The 15,371-nt window shown below is 47.1% G+C and overlaps 1 protein-coding gene across 1 annotated transcript in view; it reads right to left on the bottom strand.

Annotated features, from left to right (window-relative positions):
• LOC125570308 (E3 ubiquitin-protein ligase RNF213-like) overlaps positions 1 to 5,313 on the bottom strand; it is a 79,741-nt gene extending 74,428 nt beyond the window's left edge. The window contains 3 exon segments of the mRNA XM_048731857.1: positions 520 to 692; positions 1,128 to 2,272; positions 4,993 to 5,313. Of these exon segments, the coding sequence (XP_048587814.1) occupies positions 520 to 692; positions 1,128 to 2,272; positions 4,993 to 5,179 (1,505 nt within the window). The 5' untranslated portion in view covers positions 5,180 to 5,313.
• Positions 5,314 to 15,371: the final 10,058 nt, after the last annotated feature.

The raw sequence follows: 15,371 nt of genomic DNA, 5'->3' as shown, positions 1-15,371 counted from the left end.
GTACTTGGAATAACTCAATTTTGCTTTTGTAGTTTCATAATCTATTCCAAACGATATCAGAGCATTAAAGAACAAACAAATAACTTTGATTTCAATGAAATCGGATCAATTATAATCAAATTATGGCAGTTTTCGCAATTTTTTAACACCCCAAAGATATATTAAATAATTTTTTTCTTGTTATATACATAACAGGCAGCTAAAGCATTTTGGTGGTTTAATGGATAATGTCGACAATATGATATAAATGTATACTGATTAATGACAAAAATGTGCAATGAACATTAAAGAATGCACAATCGTCAAGGAGGTTGGTTTGTTCATATCTTAGGACTTGGAATTTGTAAGAGTTTTTTTGAAATACATCTATGTTGAATCTGCAGTACTTTTTATAGGTGTATTCATTTAACACATTTGACTAAGAATCATCAAGTCCGTTGATGTCATATTTCTAACAATCTGATCAAACCATAACATTACAGAGACAAGACAGCCTGTGTTCGCAAGACATATTCTTACACTTGTTCTTGTTTGGTGTCCGTATTTCTTTTGCTTGCACTTTTTTTCTGCTGACGCTTCTGTTTTTTCAGACGCTTTTTCTCGGCTTGCTTTGTTTTCTTCCTCTCATACTTGTCCTTTTTCTTCTGACTTTGACCTGCTACTGGTTCACCTTCTTCACTCTGATCTGACACCTACAATACATTGTCAACGAAGGATGATCAAAAGAATCTTGCTGCATGAGTAATGTTAGCAAATGAAACCATTAATCAAAAGGTGTATTATTTTGTAATATAGCTGTGTACATCACAAAGGAAAATTTACAATCTTTACAAAATTACAATGATCTATTTGCAAAAGCACTTCAGAATAACTGATACCTGGATCAACAATGTAATTAATGAATTATTTAAAAACTCGCTTGATTAAGCCAGGGAAACGGATGCTTTGCATAACATTTTTTTGGGAGAGGGGCGGGAGGGGGCTTAAAACAGCGGCTTGACCTCCTTTAGCATTTGTAGCTCAAATCTTCCAAAACATCAATGGACAGCGAGGAGGCAAAATGAAATAAACCCCAGGTTGTAAAAGGGCAAAGTTTAAGCGTAAAGTAAATTTTTCCTCTTACTTACATCTGACGCTTCATCCGAGGAATCTCCGCCCTGACCATTATCAGCATGTTCATTGACTACTGCCTCTTGCTCAGTCTCTTGTTTCAAGTTCTTGTCACTTCCATAAGTTCCTGATCTGTCCTTTTCAGAATTTTCTCCAATGCTTTTTGAAAACTTATCCTTATGGCCATGTTCTACAGTGGAACCGTTTTGTGTCATATCTGCTTCACCTAAAACTATTTCTTTGGAATTTTCTGGTTCTACTGAGGATGTCTTATCCGCTTGGCATACACCAGACTGCTCATTCTCAGATTTCTGCAACTTTGCTAAAGAGCCTTCATCATCCAGATGGTGCCTTGGTGTTGTGTTGTCTGTGTGATGCCCAGGAAATGTGGCATTTTCAGGGTAACTTCCAGGAAAGCTGGCATTATCGTGACGTTCATGAAATTTGGTGTTCTCAGGGTGATTTTCAAGATATTTTAAATTGTCTTGTTTAAAAAATGTGCCATTCTCTTGGTGGTGTTCAGTTTGTGAGGTGTTGTTTGTTGGATGATAACCTGGTGGAGTTTTAACCTCTCGCCCAACTACATTGACAGTTCCATCTGGAGCACAAGCAGAGGTTGCTTGATGGGCTTGGACAAGAGGCCTATTTAAGCCTTGTTTCTCAGGTGTTGTGAGTTCATTCTCCTTCTGACTCGACTCAACAACAGTAACAGAAGTTGCTTGTATTATTTTCTCTTCATCATGCTCAATAGGAACCTTCTGATAGACCTCACCCTGGTTCTCTTGAATCTTTTCATGAACAAAGGCCTTGGGACCTTGCTTGTCAGCAACCACACGGCCATGTGACGTCAAAGCCTCTTCTTTCAAGCTACCCTCTTTCAAGCTACCCTCTTTCAGTCTTTGAGCTTCATTGTTTCCAGTGCAATGCAACACCTCTGCAGAACTCTGCCCTATTTCTGCCAAATGCCGAGATTCTGGTGGTGAAGGATGCAATGAGGTGTCATAGCTTTGTGAGGAAGCTCCCAGAAGGGTAGGTGTGATTGGTGTTGGGGTCTGTAATTCAGTATTTTTGGTGGCAGTCACTTGTACAGTTACGTGCGATGATTGGGTAGACTGGCTAGGGGTTGGACTGTCTGGGCCAGGTGCATGCCGGGCCTCAGTTGCTATATGAATAAAAAGAGAATAAGTCTGAAAGGAAATGATGATGGCCATCTTATATCTTATGCTTATTTCCATTTTACCCCTCCCCTCATTCGTGGAGTGAAATATAAGATAGTCACTAAATACACCTACAGCCATCAGGGTTGTAGTAGGGAAGCAGAGATCCCCTACACAGAGAGATAAAGAATGAAATGGGGACTGCCCCCTTCACCCCACCCTATCACCACCCCCTAGTTCATACAACGACTAAGGCTTTTGGTTACATCCATGTTCTTGTAAAACTCTGTGAGCCCTTCCTCTTTTTCATCATAACCTGCCAACACATTTAAACCCCCCCCCCCCCCCCCCCACATTGGGCAGCCAAAAAAAGTTGTACGAATGTGAAAAACACCAGCATGTTCACAGATTTACATTAAAACAAGAGGAGAGCCGTATAAAATAAAGTGCTGCTAACTTTTCTAAAATCAGCAAATCCCATACTCATACCCATACTCATAAACATACAACTAGATACAAATGTTTGATACAATGAAACTTTTACCATATTTACTCATGTTTATATAATACACACTTTTCTGACGCGAAAATTACCTCCAAGATCGGGGTGTTTATTACATATGAAACTTCTTGTTTGAGAGGTCAAATTTGCATAATGGCTACACCCAAAGTGCCCCTTCCCCTGCTATGGTTCTATAAATGGACAGGGGGAGAGGGGTGGGCAATCAGATTGCTTGTATGATAGTATGTGGTAAATATGGAAGAATTTGGGTGAAAAAGAGTTTATGACAAGGGTTTCTGGGCACCACCCTCTAGGGATGTCTTGAATTCCATCTCCCCAACACACATACACACTTTTAGGCTAGCTCCACTGCACCAGTGTGGTCTCTATAATGGTATTCAGGGGCATGTTGGAGAATATTACAGGGTGTGCTTCAACTGTAACCCGCCGACCTTTTAATGGTTTGAAAATGATTTTCTTACATCCTAAGTAATTCATGAACTCCAGTAAATAGTTAATTAGACCCATGTAGACCCAAATACACAGAAAACTCATTAATCGATCACCTATCATAAATCAAGTTACTTCCCTTCTAGCACTCAGTCAACAAAGTTATTGTCAAAGTCAAATAAAAGTGCAACATGTTTTAGGTGAGGCAATTATTTGGGAGAGGTGCTTATTAATATTTTTCTTCTAAGATGAGGTACTTATTGGTGGAGGCAATTATTTGAGGGGGGTGTTTATTCCCGGCCCTACCAATCGATAAAAATCGATAATTGGAAACTAATCGAATTAATCAATATTAATCCATATAAATCAGTTGATTATTATTGATTTAGATTGGAAATCGATAATAATCAATACTTACAGACAAGAGCACTCAATCATATTGATTATTATTGACTCATATCGGGTTTTATCGATTTCTTATATTTAAAACTGACCGCTGGAAAATTGAATCTGTTATCAACCGTTACCGCATAAACAGGGAATGATACTTTTAGCATCTGGGCCTGTGTGCATCCGTAAATGTTATTTCATCACAAGTACTTTCAATATGATGGTAATGATACAACATTTGAAGTTGTCATGAAGGGATTCCACGACATTCCAGTTTCAGAATTTCACAATTACGTCCGGCAGGCAGAAACAGTATGAACAGGGAGTTATACATCGTATTATACGTACTTCGTACTTATACATCATCAGCTAAACGGCTAAGCAGTGTTCAAAAATATTTTATCAAGAATTATATGGAATGTTTTTGTTATCTTGTATATGGAGAATGTGGTTTGCAAATGGTAAAGTTTAGCCCTTTTGATAAAAAGGGCTAAATTATCGATAAAAATCGATAATAATTGATACTCACAGTTTCACGTTATCGATTTCTATCAAATTTCCGATATTAATCGATTGATTGATATTGATTTTTTTCGATTACTATCGATTATTATTGATCATCAGAATTATCGATTGGTAGGGCCGGGGCTTATTGAAACAATTACGGTAGTCATTTTGGTCTATTCAATTGTCACCAAAATGTAATTTCTCGTTCATGCAAATGAGCATGGTTGCTGGTCTTCCTCTTTGTTATATAAACTGTAAATAATTTGAATTGTGAAATAATGAAAATACAAACACATGTAGCCTATATCAATCTGAGGTGAACTTTTAAATACACTAGGAGAATTAAATAAAAAATGCTGGTTGCACGCTTGAGCGAGCGCTGTGAATATGCGAGCATTCATGCAGAATTGAATAGTTATCATTTGTTCTTGAAAGATTGTTTCAATACCATTTCTCATACCGGAGCACCATCAAGAAAATGCAAAAATGATACAATGGCTGTTGAAATGAGTAAAATGATTTCATATTGCCCCATGTCTATAAAGCACTCAGTGAATTACATGAATACATGATAAGGGTATACCCCCAGAAGCCCCTGCGAGCTGTTGTTGTAGAACTACGAACTGCTCACTTCCTACTTTCACTTTCTCTCTCCCAAAGAAACACTTTAAAATTTCAGAAAAGAAGACATTTGAGCTACGAATTACTCTATGAAAACCCTCACACATACTATCTAGGTCGATTCTGTGAGCATACACTCTAGAAAGTTGATGTAGATTTATTGAGCTTGAGATCGCTACGATTGATTAAATAGGCAAAATGCACCATCATCATAAAGAAACTGCATGGCCAGAGATTAATGGATATAAAACTTACTTTGCTTAGGGGGCAACTGGTCGTTTGGGGACACTGTGGTAGAGGCATTAGTTAATTCTGTTTCCGATTTGCTGCATTGATCTTTGAGAGGAACGCCACACGCGGGACAGAAATAGAGTCCGACTCCTGCTTCAAACAGAGATTTGACAAACTCCGGTGGGTCACAATTAGGATTCGGGCATTTCATCTCGACGATTTTGTCTTATGTAGATCAGCGTAAGCTTTCCATGTCTTTAGTCAAAAGGCTCTACGACTCAAATGCAATGACTTCTATTTCCAACCTCAAAAGCTAGCTATTTCCAAGAAATTGCAAAAAAAGCCCCTACCGGAAATGCTCGCGCTCTGGAACGCCAAACGAGCCTCTCGACGTCGTTCCCAGGGCCCTCTCCATTTCCTGTCATTTGGGTCGGGAAAAAGGTAAAGGGCCTGGGATCGGCCGGTCACGTGACTCCTTCTACACCCAGGATTTCATCATAAATTATCCAATGTTTATTTTCAAACAAGATGGCGGCAGAGTCGGAAGTACCGGCCGTTTTCACTCGATTTAGGCAGGGGCTTATAAGTAGGGGCAATCATCTGTATTATAGAAGTGTCACGGCGTTCCCTAGGATCATGCTATTTTTAGACGCACGGATTAGCCAATCAGATGACAGGGCGGAAAAATTGACTTTGTCTCAAGGAATCCAAAATGGCGGCCGAGAAGGGGGAAAACGGCACTTGCTTTTCAAAGTCTTCCTACATCGTCATATGCCTCCTAATTTCTGAACCCTTTTAGCCACAAAGAAAGAAACATTTTCTTACTAGCCTTGGACTATTTATTTCTCCATAAGTGGACTCAAACTTTGTTACGAGGACATTTTTTCTTACTCTTGCAAAAAATTCGGAAATAAGTGATCATTTGTTTCGATATCGACATTCTCTCGCTGAGAGGCCATATTATCATTCATAAGGTGTTTGATACTTCTAGTTAACTAACAATAGTGTAAGAAGTAAAATACGGAAGTTTATGTCTTGTTTTTTGTTTTACATTTATATTAAACTTATATATAACTTATATAAGAAATAATTTAGTCATGATACGCATAAATATTAACACTCATGACCTGCCCTGGACTCAACTTGCCCTGATCTGGTAAGAAATTGTAAAAAATAACCATGTAAAAGTATGATACTTGTTTCTTACTCATTTAACTTATGATCTGTTATGAATACAGTACTTAAAGTATTACATACTTACAGTACCTTAATTTTTTCAAATTTTACTTTCTTTTGTCTGACCTCTTTGCTGTCCAGAATCATAATAAGATTTAAAATCTATGCAAAAAAGGCCAGGAGTGTATAAAAGCATGCATATCTGTCATCCTGGCTTGTAATAAGGCTTGCCATCATTATAGTAATGGCCCTTGTAAAATATTTTAAAAAAAGTTCTTGATGGACAGATGATGCTGTCACTCAAACAGTTTCAGGCTCTTGAAATATTGTGGATCACATGGGGAAATGAACTCCTAGTCCATTTACCACCTGGTGCTTGGACCCCTTATCAATTATAAGATTTTTTCACAGACTGATATTCAGAGGAAGGATATAGAAATGACATGATCAATGTAGATGGGGCTAATAAAGTTACAATATAAAATATTCAATTGTTTTAGGACATCTATTTTGGTTTGAATGGGTCAAATAACATTTGACAAAGAGCTCGGCAAAGCTCTCCCATAACATTTGGTTAACATATTCACCCTATATAGCTACCAACTCCCCTGCCTTAGCTTCAAAATACCCAGTTTGTGGCTATTATTTCCTGGTTTGATAAAATGTTGAGAATCAAGGCAAATAGGTCAATAGCTTGGACATATAAACCACTTGACAACGTCTATCCTGCTGGATGTCAACAGTTAGGGACAAGACCTTAAAGGAAAAAGGTTGACACCATTCAGAGGTACTTTTTAATACACTATATTTTGGCAGGCCAATACCTGCAGTTAGTATTTAATAGTAAGAGTAGCATGTTTACAGCTAATATGAACAACTTCAATAATCATTAAGTAAAAAAAATGATCATCATAATAGGGAAATGTGTAAACTAAGTTATTTTACAGTCAACAATAAAGCTTTTTGAGTTGCAAAACTCAATGCAGCAGATTATTTCCTTAAAAGAAAAACTTCAGGATATTTTCCTTATCGTTACATATAATTATCTATTACAGCGAAATAACAGGCTGTTATTATTACAGGGAAATAACAGACTGTTTGAGTGGCAGCATAATCTTACCCACAAGAGCTTTTCTGAAAGATTTAACAAGGACTTAAAGTGCATTACTATAATGGTGGCAAGTCTTACATTATATGCATGCTCTTATACCTTTCTTGCCTTTTTTGCAATTATTATAAAACGTATTATAGTTTCCGGTCAGCCAAGAGGTCACATTAGAAACGACTTCAGTGGATAGTCACTATAATACACATCCTCTCTATCCTTTCTTTTTTTTGGAAAGTCAAATTTGTATTCATAACAGATCATAAATAAAAAGTATAATTTTTTTAGTTAAATGGAAATAGAAATTCAAAAAGACACAAATATCCAAATCGAGGTTGCCTTTCATGTAAGTATACTTTTACATGGATATTTCTTACAATTTTTTACCAGATCAGGACAGTGAGTGGGGGGGGGGGGGGGGGGGGGGGGGCGGGTTGTTTCAGTGAAACGGCCTGGGAGGCGCGAATCGCCCCTCCGGGCCTCCCAGCCCCGTCTCTATATATCAGGCAGATAATGCTTCACGTACATAAACAATCGGCAAAAGCTAATGTAGGCCAAATCGATTTCACGTACATAAGCTTTTGGCGATTGCTAATGTAGGTAAAATCGATTTCACGCATATAAGCTTTTGGCAATTGCTAATGTAGGCCAAATCGATTTCACGTACATGAATGATTAATTAGGGCTGTAGGCCGGGCGCGTTTCGGTACATGAATAATTAATTAGGGCTGCGTACATGAATGATTAATTAGGGCTGCGTACATGAATAATTAATTAGGGCAGTCGTAGGCCGGGCGCGTTTCGCGTACACGACTTTTTGGGGCAAATAGCTATGGCGTCGGGGAGGGCCGCGAAAACGAGGAGGGCTGCCGACCTACGGAGCGCGGAATGACCGTTTTTCGGCCGTAAATTCGAAGCCGCTGGCGTGGCGTTTAAACCTGAGCTTAACTCGAACACCTCGCTCCCGAACTCCTCGCGAATTTTTTCGCAGCCTCTTTTTCGCCTTTTCGCGTGCCTTTAGGGAGGGCCCTTTCCCGCTTTTTTTATCACGCGGTGCGGGGCCGTGTCGGGCTCTGATAGCGGCCTTGAGCGCGTTGTATCTCTCTTGTTCCTGAAGTATCAGCCGAAACTCTTCGTCTGAGATACGCCCGCCTTGCAGAGCCTTAGAGACCAGCTCGCTGATCGAGTTTTTCTTACTCTCCGCTAAAACCATCGTGTCTTCGTGTTTAGCCACCTTGCTCGTAAGACCCCTTGAGACCACCCCCGCGCCCGCGCCCACGACACCGAGCAGCCCAGCGACCCTGCCAGCGGAGCGCCGATCAGAACACCTATCCCACTCAAAGAGACTCCCAGCCCGGCGCTGGAAAGCGCCCCTACAGCGATGCCGGATGCCACAGACACAGCATGGGTAACGGCAAAGGCGTGCTTATACTTCTTCCGCACCAGTCGATAATGCGTTATCTCCTTGTCTAGAGCCGCCCGAGGGGGGGGACTGGGGGGTTTCAGTGAAACGGCCTGGGAGGCCCGGATCGCCCCTCCGGGCCTCCCAGCCCCCTCTATATGTCAGGCAGGTAATGTTTCGCGTACATAAACAATCGGCAAAAGCTAATGAAGGCCAAATCGATTTCACGTACATAAACAATCGGCAAAAGCTAATGTAGGTAAAATAGATTTCGCGTACACGAATAATCAATTAGGGCCGCAGGTGTTTCGCGTGCATGAATAATAATTAGGGCTGCAGGTGTTTCGCGTTCATGAATAATTAGGGTGTAGGCCGGGCGCGTGCAAGCCCAAGGACTTGCGCGTACACGACTTTTTGGGGCAAATGGCGGTGGGCCGCGAAAACGAGGAGGGCCGCCAACCTACGGAGGGTGGAATAACCATTTTTCGGCCGTGAGTTCAAAGCCGCCGGCGTGGCATTTAAACCTGAGTTCTACTCGAACACCTTGCTCCCGAACTCTTCGCGGATTTTTCGCAGTCTCTTTTTCATCCTTTCGCGTGCCACCAGGGAGGGCCCTTTCCCGCTTTTTTTTATCATGCGGTGCGAGGCCCTGTCGAGCTCTGATAGCGGCCTTGAGCGCGTTGTATCTCTCTTGTTCCTGAAGTATCAGCCGAAACTCTTCGTCTGAGATACGCCCGTCTTGCAGAGCCTTAGAGACCAGCTCGCTGATCGAGTTTTTCTTACTCTCCGTTAGAACCATCGTGTCTTCGTGTTTAGCCACCTTGGTCGTAAGACCCATAGAGACCACTCCCGCGCCCGCGCCCACGACACCGACCAGCCCAGCGACCCCTGCCAGCGGAGCGCCGATCAGAACCCCTATCCCACTCAAAGAGACCCCAAGCCCGGCGCCGGAAAGCGCCCCTGCAGCGATGCCGGATGCCACAGACACAGCATGGGTAACGGCAAAGGCGCGCTTATACTTCTTCCGCACCTGTCGATAATGCGTTATCTCATTGTCTAGAACCGCCTGAGTGTCACGTATTACCTGGAGTCGGAAACTTTGCGCGTCGCCGCCGGTCATTGCCGGAGCGGTAGGCGTTTGCAGGGGGTGGGCACTGGGGAGCGGGGGATATATGGATATGCCACCGCTGCTAACGTCGCTGTTCGTCATGCCTGCTATGTCGGGCCTAGGTTAGGTCTAATACGAGGCGAACATGCCTGCCCTTAAAGTGATCCCGTCTACCGCGGTCATCCCTGACCCATATTCGGATACTCGAGACAAACTCAGAGGAAGACGCTGCGACACAAATGGGGGTGTCGGTCCCATAGACGACTTTCTCGTGCGGCCTCCCGCGGGTTTCTAGGCAAGCGAGAACGTTTGAAGGCTCGTCTAAGGCGAGGCACTGCGAGCGGTCTACGATGTCGCAGAAGATGTAGATGGCCTCTATTTTCGACAAAGTCACCTCAATTGGGGGATCCCCCACGGGCAGTACGAGGCCCCGCCCCGCCATCTGACCGTCTTTAGACTCTAGGCCAAATAGTGCGCAAAGCTCGGCGTTTAGGAACGCAATGCCTGTGGACACGAGCACGATCTTCCCAGTGAGGGGATCCAGCTTCGCGGTCAGAATCTGGCTTTTAGCGTGGTTGATCGTTTCCATGGTGGACTCGGCCGTGTGGTGCCCGTCTGGCAGAGTAGCGATGGGCGGGAGGGAGTCTGTAGTCGTTATCTGCTGCTCCCGCTCGAGATTATACCAGCTGTTAAACAGCGAGCACTGCCGGAGCGCCACAAAGCGCGGGCGCCTTATCGGCTGCCCGAAGAAGAGCGTCAGTTCACCTCCGGTGAACTCAGCGTGTAGGACCACCATTTTGTTGAACATAGCCCGCCTTCGTGTTTAATAGGGCTGAGCATGGATTGGGAAGGCTGGCAGATGCTGAACGAGGTCCCCCGAAGGAAGGAGGAGGAGACGAAGAAGGCGGCAGTTGCGGCGGGAGCCTCTATAGCCGAACATATCAAACACGCTATAGCCGAACAAGCCAAAAAAACGGTTTCCCTAGGTTTCCCTAGGTCTCTGACCCTCGCGCAAAAGCTGCTCTACGCCGTACCCGCGACCCCCGTGGAGAGCACGGCCTCAGACATCACCCCACTACTCACGCAGCTGGAGATACACGTGGCTGAGGACAAATCATTCACGACTAGGGTCCGAGACATATTCAAAGAGACAGTAGTCACGCACAAGTCCGCCAAGGAGTCTCGCCGGTGGCTATCGGAGCCTTCCTATGGGTACTGGCCACAGCAACTCAACTTTGCGGTCTGGTGCGCAACCGCCGGATGTGGGGTGTCCCTAACTGACCCCACTTTCGCCACGCTCCCCTCTGTCATCAGGGGATTTCTAAGGTTTCACGTCTACTTTACCACCCGGAGGATACTCTACGAGCTCGGCGTCCCCCTGCCTGGCGACAACCCGTTCACGCACAAAGGTTACCCCTACAAGAAGGCCGCTTTCGAGCGTCTATGCATAGAGTTCGGTTTGCCGCGTAAGTCGGACTTCCGATGAAAAGGCGGGCGGAACCATGGGCTAGACGATGTGTTTGTGTTCTACCCGGGGGAGGGGTGTCGCAACGTGCACGTGATCCGTGGCTACGACACGGCGGCGGACGAGTACCCGAGCCACCTCAATCTGTTTAGCGACGAAGGTGGGACGTACAATAGTGGGAAGCAGGTGGGTTACATACCCAACGACGACCACGGGGGCGTGCAATATAGCTGGTTTGCGCCTCCCAAAGGCGAGGGGCTGACGAAAGCAGGGCTAGGGAGACTCGACCGCTCGGTCGAGGCGTTCGTCTACACAGTGCTTGGCGCGCAAGTAAACGTCCGTTCCTCTATCTCAGGGGCCGGTGGGCCGGCCATGGAGGCGCAGGCGGAGTTCACGGAGCTGCTCGAAGACGCGATCATAGAAAACGACATCGCTCAAAGCGTGCAAAGGTACCAGTTAGCCGTGCAGGAGGCCAAGGTGAGACTGAGTCTTGCGGTTGCACCAGGAGTGTGGCTGATGCCGAGCGATCTGGTGATAAACACGCAAAGGGTCGTGGGCTACAACAATAAGCTGCAGAAAGCCACGGACTCCATGAAGCTCGGCGCAAACGCGAACAACACCGAGACAAAGCCAGTTGGTGCTCATAACATGGCCGGTGGGCATCCTAGGGTGCAACACGCGACTGACCACGCGCCGCCCCGGCGGCAAAGCACCCCTGCGAAAGTGCACGCGGAGGGCGCGGCCCCTACCCTGTCGGGCGAGAAAAGTGACCACACCGCCCTCAAGGTGGGGTTGTCGGTGCTCGTGATGGCCGCGGCGTGTTACTTGTTCCGATGACTGCTTTGCATTCGACGAGCCAAGAACGCGGCTACGGCTAGAATGAGCAGCCACGCATTTTCGCCAAGGAATTTCACCGCTTCCCCTGCAGCCTTAAACACGAAGTTCGCGATGCTGCCTACTAGCCCGGGGAGAAGTTCGCCCAGCTTTTTACCGATGGCCTTAAGCTCGTTACCGACCCCTCTGGCCACGGAGGAGAGCGACTTGCCGAGCGACGTCACAATGGCCGCTACGGCCAACCCGATAGCGGTGACGGTAAAGCCGTTTTTTTTGAAGATGGCTTTGATGCGCTCTTTTAGCGGCTTTTGGTTCTCGAGCTCTCGGTTTTCGCGTTCTAGTTCGTCAATCTCGGACAGCCTCTCCTCGTTGCGCTCACGGGCCTCTTGGCGGCTACTCTCTGACGAGTTAGGGTCGTCGATGGTCTCCCTGTCTGTGGCTACCACCCCTTGCAGCTCTAGGATCCGTTCTGTGTTCTCCTGGATGACCGCGTCTACCTCTGCCGCGGACCCCATCGCCAGCTTGAAGCCTCTCAGATTTGTAACGTCCTGTCGGACGCCCCCGTCCTCGTTGAACAACTGTCTTGGTTTAGACCAACCTCCTTTGTCGAGGTTGCGAACCCGTATTAGCGTCTTCCCCCTCCGGTCTGACTGGAACCGTAGCAGATTCTCGTTAAGGTTTAGGTATTCCTCCCTGAGGAACTGGAGACCGAGTCTTGTCGCTGCACCCTCTGTGATGAACGAGGTTTCAGCGCTTGCCGTTCCGGCGGTTTGCGTTGCGCTTCGAGTAACCGTCCTATGCGCAGCATGCGTACGCGACGACGTGCTCGTCATTGGGATCGACTCCCCATCGTCGGGGTCGAACGGGATAAGGGGCGTCGTCTCGTCGTCCCCCACCCCGCGATCGGCGGATGCACCGGGCAATGTATCGTCAATGTCGACGTCAACATCACCCATGATGCGTGCGCATAACTCGTGCTATGCTATGTTAGACATGTCTAACAGCCCGCACCATAGCCACGCGACTTCTTACTTTATGTGCATACGCCTATACGATGTCAGTCAGCGATAAACTCGACCCCCACGAACACCCAGAATTCCCCTGGGGTTGAAAGCAGAGAGAACTGTTCACCGGGTCACTCTCAACCCGTCGACGGCCTCCCCAGGCGAGACGCTATATGTGGCGGTCCCAAAGCTATCAGAGGGCGTCACGCTCGTGCCTGGCTCCTTGAGGGTCGGTCTCGATCTCTCCGTCTAAGGCCATGCGAATAATACAGTCGTGAACAACGTCGGCCGAAATCTCGTGAGCCGCCTGAAAATCACGTTTGCAGGAGAAACGCTCCAGGACACCGACCGCTATGACGCCTTCAAGACGTATGAGGAGCTTTACCTGTCCAAGGTCGAGAGAGAGGACCGCCTGGAGCAGGGCATACAGTCAGAAAACATGCGCAAGCTTCGCTCCAAGGCTGGCGATAAAGCGACCAGTAACGCCAAGGAGAACGCTCTAAGCGCCGCCCACGGGGCGAGGTACACCATCCCGCTAGACCATTCTCTGCTGACGGACCACGGCGTGCTGTACCCAAGGGCGCTCCCCGAGGCGCTGCTCTTCGAGATCTTGTTCGCAGCGCCTGACCAGGTAGTAGTCGGAACCGATACCACCAAATTATCCTATGGCATCAAAAATCTAGAGCTGGAGTACGAAAGCCTGAGGGACGACAACCTCGCCCGGTCTGCAGCCGCCGCCTACCACAACGGCACAACGTTCTTCTACGAGCAAGTGAACCTTCACAAGACCTTCGTGATTAGCAAAGGGACGGACAGCATAATCAACGAGAGTGTCAACCTGCCGCGAAGGTCTATGAGTGGTCTGCTGCTCCACTTTGTGGAGCCATACACGGCAGGGACTCGCGACTCTGAGAAGTTCGTGTACCCCGACATCAAGAGCGTTCGCGTTACAATCGACGGCATGCCAAACAAAGTCTTCAACCAGGGCCTGCGCCCCATGGATTTCTGGAAGGAGGCAAAAAGGCGGTTCGTCCGCCCCTCCCCGGGGGGGGCACAGCAGAGCGCCCGCCGCCCCGGCAATCGGCCCCGAGTCGTTCAATGGCGATAACAAGTTTGCTCTTTGATTCGACCTCCGAACGACGGACGACAGCGCCATGCATGGGGGTGGTCTCCGATTGGTCAATACCCGCGACGGTGTGCACCTCGAGATAAAACGCACGGCAGGCGGCTTGGGTAGCGTAAACTGTCACGTGTTTGTGGTGGCCGACGCCCAAATGAACCTTCTGAACGGACAGCTAGAGTCCATACAATACTGAGCACATACGCCGGAGCGGTATGGACCCGAAGAACGTCCCATTTAACGCTCTCATCGTGGGCCCGACGTCATGCGGGAAGACCCAATTCGTAGTGGACCGACTGCGCGGCCCTTTCCGGGGCAAGTTTGACTACATCGTACTCATGTGCCCTACCTTTGTCTACAACAAAACATACGACGGCTTTGGCGAGGGCGACAATCGTCTGTTTGTCATAGCACCTGAGGCGGGTCAGATCGACGTACTGCTGAGGTTTGTCTCCACTCTCTTCGAAGACACTAATACGCTAATCATACTCGACGACTGTTTGGCCTCGAAAGACGTAAAGAGGCGCTCTGACCAGCTCGTCAACTTGGCATTCAGCGCGCGCCACGTGGGTATTAGCGTGTGGGTGATCACGCAGCAGCTCACCAGCATCACGAAGCCGTTCCGCGACTACATCGCGGCCCTGGTGGTCTTCTATACCCCGAGCAAGGCGGACATGAAAGCTATGCTGCATGACTACTGCGCGGAGCTCTCAGAAGAGAAGATGAAAGAGTACATGAAGGCCCTCAAGACGAAAAAGTTCTCGAAGTTAGAGTTTTGCTTGCGTCACCCTTATACCATCGCCCTAGTTGAACGGTAACCACCGCCCTAGGGCATAACGTATATGCACCTTAGCCACGGCATGATGAGCGACGAATACTTTGAGAGTCTTCTTGAGGGGGACGCCGCAGGCCTCCCGGCCGTCGAGTCGTTGGACTGTTCGACTCAACCTGCCGGGGCGGCAACCGGAGGTGAGCAAACTGAGATAGCAGACGCGAGAGAGGAACTCGCGATTCTCGTAGCCTCGGGGAAGTCGTGAAAAATGGTAGGCAAGGCCCTGACTCACGACGACGTCAAACGCATGAGCGCCGAGGAGGTGAGGAAGTACCAGAGGCGATACGAGACCGCTCTAGCCAACCGGACTACAGACGCCCTGGCAGACATCTTTCTGAAGCTTACGACCAAGCTGGT

Source organism: Nematostella vectensis, chromosome 8 (genome assembly GCF_932526225.1).
Source record: "Nematostella vectensis chromosome 8, jaNemVect1.1, whole genome shotgun sequence".
Classification (NCBI taxonomy): Eukaryota; Metazoa; Cnidaria; class Anthozoa; order Actiniaria; family Edwardsiidae; genus Nematostella; species Nematostella vectensis.
The sequence above is the reverse complement of the archived record's forward strand: the minus strand, read 5'-3'. Positions and strand labels throughout refer to the sequence as shown.